Source organism: Asterias rubens, chromosome 14, assembly GCF_902459465.1.
Source record: "Asterias rubens chromosome 14, eAstRub1.3, whole genome shotgun sequence".
Classification (NCBI taxonomy): Eukaryota; Metazoa; Echinodermata; class Asteroidea; order Forcipulatida; family Asteriidae; genus Asterias; species Asterias rubens.
In genome coordinates, this window is record NC_047075.1 from 14,006,689 (window position 1) to 14,020,394 (window position 13,706).

Genomic DNA, 13,706 nt, shown 5'->3' on the forward strand with positions numbered 1-13,706 from the left:
AAACTGTTTTTTAAACTCCCAAATTCCTCAGACCTACTCACTTGTCGTGTCTGCCATGTAAGCTGGATACTGCCCTGCTCTGATGGATAGTTCCCCATCCAATCATATCTAGCAAAATCAACTGTTGAAGACTGGATTTACGACCTCTCTTTGTAGGCCGGTACAGCTGAAACAGATATACCGCCCGCTGTTGGTGTAGTTGTGGCCCTTTTCGAATCCACGGCTTCGGTTCCCGATCCACTTTTCTTGTCTGAAGCCCTGACCGCGAACCATGCGTTAAGTTAAAATATTGAGGGAGCCTAGCTAGCCTGAGCCGATATATTTGGAGCCGAAGCCGTGAATTCGAAAACGGCCTAAGTCTGTCATAATGGCCTATTAATAACACATGTTGTTATTTTAAAAAAAAAATTTCAGAAAGTGGTTTAACCGTAAAGGCTATGTCACACCAGACAATTTTCAGGCAACCAGTTGCTTACAATCTTTACGATTACTTGCGAAAAGCAAGACATTTTTACAAAACGTAGTTAATGCTATAGTGTTTTCCCTTTTCCTACGTTTCTAAAAAATTGCCCTGTGTAACAAGGCCTTATAATTATTGCTTTTTAACCCGCGGTAAGCACATAATACATCTGTCATAATCATATTGTTATTTGAACAAACATTTTGAAATTATATTTCTAATTTACCATGACAATCGTTCGACCGAAAACAGATCAAAGCAGGTGTTGATCACCAATCGATATCCCCGTTCTAATAATAGATGCTCCCAAGCCTGTCATTGGCTCTCTCTTTGTAAATGTTGCATATGCATCTCGCTGCACAGCAACCCATATTGTAGTCTGGTTCCCTGACCAAAGATTCCTTGACGTCTCTTGTTAAAAATCTTAGGTCAGGTATCACCCACGGTTAAAAATAGAGCATGACGCAACTTGTCAGGGTCGGGGGTCATCTCCAGGGAAACCAGTCGGTAAAACTGCGAGAGTATCCTCTGTAATTGCTTTTTTTAGGTACAACGCCTACATTGGCTTTAAATAACAATAGCTGGCATTACGCTTGGTATTGATATTGGCCAAGGCCAGCTTTGACTTGAGCGTAAACTCAAAAACCCCTGGATCTACGGCCGACGACAGAACTGACATTATGATTCCATGGATTCTGTTTACAACGCAACCATAAACACCCGGAAATGTCCGACCATCAACGATACTGTCCGAATGTTGACGAAAACACGCTCGGAACACTTCGAATAACTTCGAAAAAGGAGGAATTCCTCCTTTTTGGTCACGTGATTTTGGGTGATCCCGGACCCTAAATTCGACAGAGCCTAGTCGGAGATTTTTGGATCTGGGAACCAGACTACCCATATTGCAGCCAGCCTGCCTGCAGCTTAAGGGCACATCCACAGTACCTGAATGCTTCATTACAGGCGCTACGTGTAGATCACTATTCTCTATAAACAAACCTCAGAAAAGTGTGACCGAAATGGAGACAATCGACAAACTAAAATCATCGTCTTGTACTTCAAAACCGTATCCAAAAGGGATTCGATGTAAAATCGTAAAAATGAAAAAGGCGGGTAAAACCTTGGAAGTAGCGCTCGCAGATAGCTCAGGGACAATAAAAGCCCTCGTCTACGATGACCTACTGGCTAACTTTACAGAAGGAGACATTCTTCTCATCAGGGGTTTTCAGAAAGGGAAGTCTGCAAGCACTATAATGTTGAACAGAAACACCAAGGCACAAATATGTCCGCAAATGACAGTTCCTGATCAGATGATAAAAGAAGCAGAGCTGCTGCTTGCGGACCGACCACCGCCAGACGTAACACCAATTGAAAACATCCACGACGGCAATTTTGTCACCATACATGGCACAATTACACATGTAAGATATTTAATTTCCTAATGAATGTCATTATCTATAGTAAATTCTAGTCAAACGAACAGCAACAATCGACTATACCTTGCTCGCTTTCGTAAGATAGGGCCTATCTATCATTAAAGTTTATTTTTGTCTCAAATCTAATTTCATATTACAACTAATTTGAAGTGTCCCCCTAATTTTGACACGCTGTACGGATAACTCCATACTCTTACTGCAATGGGTAATAGAGTGTCAAAAAGAAAATCTAATACACCTTTAAAGGCCCTTTGCTTGTTTCCAATGTCTCAATAGTTTTTTATCATGCTTCTCAAACAGGATGAAGTCCCAAGACAGATAGACGGAGCATCTGGACAAACTCAGACGGTGCGCAACATTTCAGTCCAAGACACTAGCGGAACAGTACAGGTTGCATTATGGAATAAATCTTCACACAGCCCAGTCAAAACCGGAGACTCCGTTAAAATAAGCCACCTGACAGCAAAGCATAACACCTATCTCCAAGCACTCGCTCTATCAACAACATCTCGAACAAGCATTGAGGTATGTTTCACACTTTTTCTTTAATTAAAATTTAAAAAATATGTTGTTCAAAAAAATGAGGAAGCGGGTTTTTTATTTATTATTTTTTTCCAATTTGAAAATTTCCTGCAACCATTGGTGTTTCCGCTGTCTAAAGACTTTCAAAATTGAAAGACAAGTTAGACACAAAACTGAACAAATTTACAATGTATAGTTTAGAGTTGTAATGGTCACATATTTTACAAGCATTTATTTTCTGTTCATTTTGTTGACTTTTCCGGTGTTTTTTACTGCATTTCCAAAAATAACAAAATCCAGGCGGCCTCCGAGAAGGAAGCGGGCGGGGACGGGAGACATGTGTTTTTTACTTCGCCTAATTCAGTCCCCCATTCTCCTTTTTAAAAGACTATCACTCATAATCATTTTGACCCTAAAGTTCACCAGATAATTATTATCTTTTCGCTAAAAAGTTCATCAACCTTTCCCATGGAGTCAGAATGACTGTAAATTAACGCTAAAACTGTGATCCAGATTTTGGATCCAAAACTAACGTTTAAATACAAACAACCTCTTAACAGCACGCCTGTCGGCATCTTGACAAACGGACCACCTGTGCCAGACCATGAATCGTAAACAATAAGTGCGGCTTTATACAGCGCGCTCCAGCTGTCGGCGTCTACAGAGAAAAATCGCTTGTTAAGTTGTAGATCGGCCTTGCACACACATCTCTGATTGGTCAACGTATACTGAGTCATCCAATGATATATCAGCCTGGCTCTTACCGCGCGGCCAGTCTCTATCAATTGAACAAAATTACACACACACGTACCGCCTCCAGTTTACTCTGTAGCCATTCGATTCACACACACTTGTAAATACCGAATGCTTTCAATGTTTTCTCAGACAGCGCGTGCCTGTGTTTTATAGCTCCTTGGTCTGGCAAGTCTCACTTCGTGTACGCGTGCCATGTTATATTTTGTTTGACAGACAACATAGGCCTACTGCAGTTTTCAATTCTTTCGTAAACAAATACTTTGAATGTCCTCAACAAAAGAAAAGAAAAAACAGAACACCTATCATTCAAAGTTCTTACTAGGTCCTACTGTCCAGACGAAGATACTTTCTTCTTGATGCTTTTATGACCATCTCGAACAGAAGCCTAATGCCAACTGTCTATAATGAACAGAACAGATTATTAGTTTCTTGACTTTTGTTTAACTTTTCCTTCAAAAGACTAACCTGGCTATCACATACATCACGATGACCCAATCAAACTCGTTGTCTATCAATGTGTAATTAACACTCTTCTTTATTGCCCCTATACTCTATTTATTTCTGAACTTGGCCACAACTACAACACAGAAGAACTTGCCTTCAACCCCAAACCAATGGATTCACTGCTACATTTTCATATAATTAAACCGTAAACAATAGCAAGGGTGCATGTCCTCGAATATCCGATTCCAAACTTCTTCCTATAATGTGTAGTTTTCATGTATACCTCCGATTTCTCGACAACATGTCAGTCTGCTTACATCTATACTGTACAAACTACAAAAATGATTTCCATTTTGTAACCCGCTTTAACTATATCACCTAACTGACAAAGAAGTTCATTATTGTTTTTTTTATTATTATAACATGTAGCCATGTATTATATACATCCATCTAATTTTTATTTCATTTATTTTACAGCCTGATGTCAAACAGGAACAAGTCAATATCGTGACTGTAGAAGACAATCCAGATGGCTTTTCAGTGGTAAGCGAGATCAATGGCGACCTAGTGACACTCCACATGTCTAAACTGGTGGCCATACACATCTGGAAAACTGCAGAGAACCAACACATTTTGAAACTCCTCGAAAGTAAAAAAACTTACCACTTTCAGTTAAGAGGTACATGTATCACAGACATTGTCAAAGATGATAACAGTGACACAAGTGCACAAACTTCTAAGCGTAAAAGCAAAAGCAACAAGCAATCCACTGAGTAGTGTGATATGCAGGATATGATGCAAGTAATGTCTAAATGACTCCTCTACTCATGATTGTTTAGCATCACTAATCTTACAAAAAGTGTCATTAAAAGCTAATCCTCTTAAAAAAACTCTTTCTCACAGCTATCCAAAACAAATCATTACTCTTGATACATACATGTATTTCAATAGCTTTTCAATAAAAAAGAAAACCTTCTGATTTGACAAATTTTTCTGTGGCTTTTCACACCAATTTCAAAACTAATACTTTTCATTTTGTACACTCTTAATGGTCAGTAAAGTGTACAAATTAATCATTTGGGATAACACTATTTTTGGGGCAATTTATGTTTTTCTCTTTGCTGCCTTGTTCAATTATAAAAAGTCAGTTTCCTCAATCTTATTGAAACAATGATCGTTTTCTCTTTTTGAAAACAAAACCCCCATTTTTGTTTGACATCTTAGATCTTTGCTGTTTTGCTCTACCATCTACTTATGGTTGTTTTTTTCACGAATGCAAGTTTTTACCCTTGTACTTATTCTGACAGTCAGACATCACTAACTATGGACAAAATTGAAAACTAACACTTTTTACAATTACACCTTCTCATAACTCAATAAACATTTTTCCAATTGCAAGGAGTTTCCGTTGTTGAGAAAACTAATTCAACAAGATGGTCAAATAATACATATCAAGCTTTTTGATAAATTTCATTTCAAACCTGTGAAAAACACCATGGCTTGACGGTATGGATTTTTGGAGAAGCCCTGTAGTTATGTAGTTCTTTAGTTGTTTACAGTTATTAAGTCATTAATTAGATGCAAATTATCATCATTCTTTCTTTGACATAAATATTTATTAGTTCTAATTCAATATGTACTATGCCGCTCACAACAGACAATACTGATTTTTGTTTAGATCTTCTAACTGAAAAAATAATACTTGTACACTGATTTTATTGTTTGCCATACACGTCCAACAAATCACTTAAACCTACTTTCCACTAAAATAAAGTTGCATAAACAGCAAATAATCAAGACACACAAAACTACAAAGCTCGGCGAATAATGTCAACGGTTCATTATGCATTTTAATTTTTGATGTTAAATGGATGATTTTCCTCCTGTTGTTCAGTATTAAAGTTGTTTTAAAGTTAAAAGTTGGTATTAAAGTTGATTTTCCTGTTCTTCTTTAGTAATAAAGTTGCTTGCATTTTCTATATAATTGTCAAGTGGTAACCATTAACAACCCCATCCTATAGGCCTAACTGCCAAAACAAGAAGATGGCAATTGTTCTGTAAAAAGTAATTACTGTTACTCCATGACAAGATTTGTGCATGGAGTTTCCGTTGTTGAGAAAACTAATTCAACAAGATGGTCAAACAATACATATCAAGCTTTTTGATAAATTTCATTTCAAACCTGTGAAAAACACCATGGCTTGACGGTATTGATTTTTGGAGAAGCCCTGTATTTATGTAGTTCTTTAGTTGTTTACAGTTATTAAGTCATTAATTATATGCAAATTATCATCATTCTTTCTTTGACATAAACATTTATTAGTTCTAATTCAATATGTACTATGCCGCTCACAACAGACAATACTGATTTTTTTTAGATCTTCTAACTGACAAAATAATACTTGTACACTGACTTTATTGTTTGCCATACACGTCCAACAAATCACTTAAACCTACTTTCCACTAAAATAAAGTTGCATAAACAGCAAATAATCAAGACACACAAAACTACAAAGCTCGGCGAATAATGTCAACAGTTCATTATGCATTTTAATTTTTGATGTTAAATGGATGATTTGTCTCCTGTTGTTCAGTATTAAAGTTAAAAGTTGATATTACAGTTGATTTTCCTATTCTTCTTTAGTCTTAAAGTTGCTTGCATTTTCTATATAATTGTCAAGTGGTAACAGTTAACAACCCCATCCTATAGGCCTAACTGCCAAAACAAGAAGATGGCAATTGTTCTGTAAAAAGTAATTACTGTTACTCCATGACAAGGTTTGTGCATTTTCTACAAATTAACCCACAACTTGTGCCAGCATATTTAAAACTCTTTGAAACCACGAAACGCTTCCAGTTAACATACAATGAAAGCCACTACAACTAGTCGGTTCAGTTATGTACCCACTTAGTATTAGTTACGTACTTTTCTATTGATGATTTGTATAACTCTTCGGTCTATTTTGTCTACATTATGTTCCCAAAAAGGTCCTTCTGAATATTTGTTAAATATCAAACCACACATTAAAGTGTTGCACTAAAAATGTTTATATCGAGTGTTTCGTCGTTCTATAATTTATTCCAACTTCTTCCTGTTATATCTTGTATACATGTTTTCTTCTTTACATTTTCAACATGGATTAATGGATAAACCCTTTTTTTGGTCTTTGTATTGCAATAAAAAATCCACATAAAAAACAACAACATGCACTAGTGTTACATCTACTTTATGTTTGTACACTCTCTTTTGACTCCAGTTTTAGTAAGAGAATAAAAGAGTGGTGACGAGATATTGAACGGCCGTTTAAAACCGGCAGGGTTGTGGCCGTGTGATAAAGGACCGAGCCGAATGACCTCTACTTCCGGTTGAAACGGGCCAAAAACGGAAGTGCCCTGTAACTCAAAAGTGGTAAAAGTTATGAAGTTGCTTTCCAAGGTCGTAAGTGTCTAGCAAGGGTGGGCAGTTCAACAAAAATATTGATGACGTCACAAATTCAACAGCGCCCTCTAGCAGCAGGTTGAAAACTCGTCAAAATGGACTTTTTGAAGATGTGTGTGGTGAAGTTTCTTGTAATCACTTCAAATTTTACACACACGTTAACTGTCAGGCAGCCATCATATGTGTGAAGTTTCAGATCAATGACGTCATCGGGGGTCACGTGACGCGGCCTTAAAGGTGCACTTTTTGAACTAATATAACTCCCTAAGTAATTATGCGATCATGTTGAAACTTGGTAGGTTGTTGGATATTGACAAGTTCTTTTGAAATCTGACATGACGTCATGATGACGTCATCACGTGATTTTTTATGATTTTTTCAATTTTTGCACCTTTAACACATAAATTGCTATATGAATATGGTATAACCCAAATTAATTTTTTATTTATGCCACAGTAGGCAAATTGCTTTGAATACCCAACAAATTTATAACTCAGTTGAGAAATTTGAAAATTTTAATGACGAAACAGCTCTGCATTTGTTCACAAATGCAATTTAGCTCTAGTTTATTATTGTTTTTTTTATTTGTCTGATTCAGTACTCGCAATTTTTTGCATAGTTCCCAAAGAGCAATTGCAATGAAACTTTCAGGGATTGAAGGTTATGGTGCAATAATGATCCTAAAGCAAGGATGTCATGATGACGTCATCAGCGGTCACGTGACGTCATCTTAAATGTGTTTTATGTTAAATGTTTGAAAATCTATATCAAATCAGCCAAACGAGACCGTAGGTTTCTGTTTGCGGGATGTGGTAGGGATAAATTAGGTCTTCATTTTGTTTCCCGTGCGTGACCTCACATGACCTCTACTTCCGGTTGAAACGGGCAAAAAACGGAAGTGCCCTGTAACTCAAAAGTGGTTAAAGTTATGAAGTTGCTTTCCAAGGACGTAAGTGTCTAGCAAGGGTGGGCAGTTCAAAAAAAATATTGATGACGTCACAAATTGCAACAGCGCCCTCTAGCGGCAGGTTGAAAACTCGTCAAAATGGACTTTTTGAAGATGTGTGTGGTGAAGTTTTTTGTAATCACTTCAAATTTTACACACACATTAACTGTCAGGCAGCCATTATATGTGTGTGAAGTTTCAGATCAATGACGTCATCGGGGGTCACGTGACGCGGCCTTAAAGGTGCACTTTTTGAACTAATATAACTCCCTAAGTGATAATGCGATGATTTTGAAACTTGGTAAGTTGTTGGATATTGACAAGTTCTTTACAAATGTGAAATGACGTCATGATGACGTCATCAAATGATTTTTTATGATTTTTTCCATTTTTGCACCTTTAAATCATAAAATGCTATCCGAACATGGTATAATCCAAATTATTTTTTTTTAATAGGCTGGATTGGTCATAACTACTTTTATGCAAAGAGAATTTCAAATTAAGTGGACAAAACTTGAAAATTTTCTTAACGAAACAGCTCTGCATTTGTGCACACAATGCAATCATGTCTAGTTGGTTTTGTTTTTATTTGTCTGATTCAGTACTCGCAATTTTTTGCATAGTTCCCAAAGAGCAATTGCAATGAAACTTTCAGGGATTGAAGGTTATGGTGCAATAATGATCCTAAAGCAAGGATGTCATGATGATTTTATGTTAAATGTTTGAAAATCTATATCACTAACACTAACAGTACCATAAAATCTTATCATTCGCATTTATACAATAACGAATTACATTATAATAGCTCCATCTTGGAGGAATATAATCATCACAAATAAAACGCACTCTGATTAAAGCTAGAGCGCCTTTAAAGGCGTCTTGATAACGCATCAGCAATGATGTTATCCTTGCCCTTAACATGAATTACTTCAATGTCAAACTCTTGGAGGATTAAACTCCAACGGAGTAGTCTCTGATTCTGATTTTTCATCTTCTGAATGAAAACTAGTGGGTTGTGGTCAGTGTACACAGTGATGGTTTGGGTAGGAGTACTCAAATATACTTCAAAATGCTTTAAAGACAAAACTAAAGCGAGACACTCTTTCTCGATTGTTGAATAATTTACTTGATGTTTGTTCAACTTCTTAGAAAAATAACAAACTGGATGATTAAAACTGTTATCATCTTCCTGCAATAGTACTGACCCAACTCCCACATCACTTGCATCAACATACAACTTAAATGGATTGGTGAAGTCTGGAGCCTTCAAAACTGGTTCACTTGCCAGCATAATTTTTACATGCTCAAATGCTTGACTGCATGCGTCTGTCCAAATAAATTTGTTTTTCTTGCTGAGCAAATTTGTCAGCGGAGCAACAACATCTGAAAAGTTTTTGCAAAACTTTCGATAGTACCCAGCCATGCCGAGAAAACGCATCAAGTCTTTTTTGTCGGCTGGCTGTGGAAAATTAAAAATTGCTTCAACTTTTGCTTTGACAGGCTGAACTTCACCTTGACCAATAACATGGCCCAAGAAAGTAACTTTGGCTTTAACTAATTGGCTTTTCGCAAGATTTACTGTTAACTTGGCCTCGGTTAATCTTTCAAACAGAGCACGAATGCTTTCCATGTGCCCTTCCCAGGTATCATTAAATAACACAATATCATCAATGTACACTTCGGTGTTTGGTAAACCCTTAATCACTTTGTTCATCAACCTTTGAAAAGTTGCAGGGGCGTTTTTCAGACCAAAAGGGAGAACCTTGTACTGATATAAACCCTGAGGAGTCACAAAAGCAGAGACTTGTTTTGCACGAGGAGTAAGAGGGACTTGCCAATATCCCTTTAACAAATCAAAAGTAGACACAAATTTGGCCTTGCCAATACGATCAATACAATCATCTACTCTAGGCAATGGAAAAGTATCAGATTTTGAAACTGAATTCACCTTCCTAAAATCTGTACAGAATCTAAAGGAAGAATCAGGCTTGGGTACCAAAATACACGGTGAGCTCCAATTGCTATCACTTTCTTCAATAATACCATTGACTTTCATGTATTTAATCTCCTCATTCATATACGTCTGCTTAAATGGTCCTACTCGGTAAGGGTGTTGTTTAATGGGCGTGGCATCCCCTACATCAATATCATGAAAAACAGCATCAGTTCGACCTGGAACATCAGGAAATAAATGTGAATACTCTCGTATTAGATCGGACACTTCAGATTGTTGTTGAAACGTCAAATGACTTAATTTGTCACTCAAATTCGACAAAACTTGTGAATTTTTCAACCTGAAACTTGTACCCGGAATTTGGGATGACTGATCACCCTCGTTCTCTGAAGGCTTTTCAACTTCAACATTTACATTGCAAACTGGGACAGTTTCTTCATTTCTTTCGTGATACTGTTTTAACATGTTAATGTGACAAACTCGTTTCTGTTTACGCCTATCAGGAGTGGAAATTAAATAGTCTAAATCATTAACCTTGCGGTCAATTACATATGGTCCACTGTAACGAGCTTTAAGTGGCTGTCCTGGCATTGGTAATAATACTAAAACCTTATCACCAGGATTAAAAGTACGGACTTTTGACCTCTTGTCATACCAAGTTTTCATGCCATCTTGAGTGGCTTTCAAACTAGATTGGGCTAACTTACACGCATTATGTAAGCGATCTTTCAACTTCACAATGTAACTCGGGATATTGTCATCCGTGTTTTCAGACAACCATTTCTCTTTGACCAACTTCAATGGTCCCCTAACAGTACGGCCAAATACAAGCTCAAAAGGGCTGAACCCTAAAGATTCTTGTACAACTTCTCGTACTGCAAACATTAACAAATGAATACCTTCATCCCAATCTTTATCATTGTCCATACCATAAGTCCTAATCATGGTCTTGAGCGTCTGATGAAAACGCTCGAGTGCGCCCTGACTTTGTGGGTGATACGCACTAGAAGTAATTTGGTCAATGCCTAAAGCATACAACTGTTCTTGAAACAATCTAGAAGTAAAATTACTCCCTTGATCACTCTGAACAACTTTTGGCAGTCCAAAATGAGTGAAAAACCCTCTCAACGCTTCACCTACTGGTTTTGCCTTAATGGATCTTAGTGGGATTGCTTCAGCATCTCTAGTTGAAGCACACATTATAGTAAGTAAATACTCATGACCTGACCTAGTTTTAGGCAAAGGCCCCACACAATCTACAATTACTCTGCTAAATGGTTCTTCAAACGCAGGTATTGGGTGTTATGGTGCACGAGGAGGTTTTTGGTTTGGTTTTCCAACCAGCTGACAAGTATGGCAGGTGCGGCAATACTCGGTAACCGACTTTCGGATACCAGGCCAATAAAAATGTTGTAATATTCGATCACATGTTTTGGTGACACCCAAGTGTCCAGACATAGGGATGTCATGAGCTAAACTCAAAAATGTGTGAACGGTAACCTGATGGAACAACTATTTGATACAACACCTTCCATTCATTGTCAGCGGGCACATCTGGTGGTCGCCATTTGCGCATGAGCACACCTGACTTGATAAAGTAACACACAGCGAGACTACTTGTCTCGGTTTCAGTATGTGCTTGGTTAAAAAGAGTCACCAAATCAGTATCCTTACTCTGTTCAGATATTAGCTGTTCTCTACTTAAAAAGATGTCAGAGTACACACCCAATTCATTCAATAAGGCTGAGCCCTTAGTGTCATGAGGAACAGAGTGATTGTCTGCATCTAAAGAATTTACATTCTTGTCAAAAGAAACCCTAGGGATTTCATCAGATAGACTAGACATGAAAGTCTCAGAAATGTCTAAGTCTAAATCAGTATGAACTGGTGCCTTAGTCTTACGACTCATGGATCGAGTTGTAACACAAGCGGGGAAAATACCAGGAAATTCTTCCTCTAATAACCTAGTATTATTATCAGAACAAGGCACACTTGTCATACATGGTTCTACAACTACCTTAGCGCCAGCTATTTCATTACCTAACAGTAGTGTTATACCATTAAGCCCCGAGGGCAAAGTGGGGGTAATGCCCACTGAAATTGGACCAGAAACTAAGTCTGACTGTAAATACAACTGATGGAGAGGCACACCAAAAGATTCATTACCTATACCCGTAATGCACACATCGGTGCCGAGTGAAGACTCTTCACTTAAAGGAACTTCCCCTTTTAACAACAAAGATTGAGTGGACCCCGTATCCCTCAAAATAGTCACTGGGTAAGTAGGTGAATCAGAACGCTCATCAAGCGATACAAATCCCTTAGAAACAAAGGGCATAAACTCCTCTCTAATGTCAGACAAAGATGTCCTTTTGTGATCAAACTTATTTAAGCTTGAAAGAGATGTACTATTGGTAAAGGCAACAGTTTTTGACTCGGCAAGAGCCGCATTTTTCCTTTTCAATGCATTACAAACTGATATAGCATGCCCAAATTTCTTACAGTAATTGCATTGTACTTGTTTGGAAGTGTCAAAAAAGCTATTGGAAGTTGACCCTTTAGAACTTGCATCAGAGGTAGACTGTGGTTATGTCTCAGTCTTTGGCCTATTATCAGAAACAGGTTTAGATTGAACAAAAGTCTTGTTGCCTTTCTTGTGATCCTGAACATTAGCATGCACAAAACTAACTTTGTGTGTCAAAGCAAAATCATCGGCCATCACAGCCGCTAATTCTAAATCTGTAACTTTCTGCTCTTCTAGGTGCGCTTTGACAGCATAAGGCATGTTAGCCTTAAATTCCTCAAGAAGGATTAGCTGTCGTAACATGCCAAAGTCTTCCTTAACTTTACAGGATCTACACCAACTATTGAACAAGGTTTTCTTCTCATAAGCAAACTCAACATACGTTTCGTTTTCTCGTTTTCGTTTTTCACGAAACTTCTGCCTATATGCCTCTGGTACAAGTTCGTAGGCTTTCAAAATTGCAGCCTTGACTAAATCATAATCAGCGCTTTTGTCAATAGGAAAAGTGGAATAAACCTCTTGTGCTTTACCAACTAGTACACTCTGTAGAAGCAAAGTACGCATATCTTTAGGCCACTCAAGTCTATCGGCAACTTTCTCAAAGTGAGCGAAATATTTGTCAACGTCTTTCTCCTTAAAAGGAGGTACTAATCTAATGAACTTGGTAGGATCAAATTTCTTTGCAGAGATTGATTGCTCATTGGATTTGGAATGCTGTTTCAGCTGAAACAATTCCAACTCTTTGTCTAATTTCTTTGACGCTACTAGCTGAATTTCTAGCTCAAGTTGTTTAAGTTTAATAGCCGCTTCAACTGAATGACCATAACCCTCTACTTGTTTTTTTTCAACCATTGATTCTTCCAAAATTTCTACTTCAACCAAATGTTCCAAAATTACTGCTCGTAGGTCAGCCTTTTTCATACTAGCAGCTACGGAAATTTTGTAATGTTTGGCAACCTCGAATAACTCGACCCTTTTTAAACCAAACACTTTGTCCTCCGAAGGACTCTCTTCAAAGTCAGCGACGAAGTCTTGTATTGAAAACTTCTCCGCCATCGTGATATAATTGCTGGTTAAACAACAGAGAAATTGGTTCACTTAAAATTTGTAAGTGAAATCGAAACACTGAATTTTAAAATGGCTCAGGAATTTTCTGAATTTTGTTCAGTTCTTTCCCGGACAAGCCCCCAATTCTGTTACGTGCGCCTAATTCATTACAATG

At 37.5% G+C, this 13,706-nt stretch overlaps 1 protein-coding gene across 1 annotated transcript; it reads left to right on the top strand.

The window, feature by feature from the left end:
* Nucleotides 1-1,563: 1,563 nt before the first annotated feature.
* LOC117299200 lies at nucleotides 1,564-6,944 on the top strand. The gene is made up of 3 exons (XM_033782660.1): nucleotides 1,564-1,884; nucleotides 2,200-2,424; nucleotides 4,099-6,944. The coding sequence occupies exons 1-3, from the start codon at nucleotides 1,564-1,566 to the stop codon at nucleotides 4,396-4,398; spliced, it is 846 nt and encodes a 281-aa protein (XP_033638551.1). The 3' UTR covers nucleotides 4,399-6,944.
* Nucleotides 6,945-13,706: the final 6,762 nt, after the last annotated feature.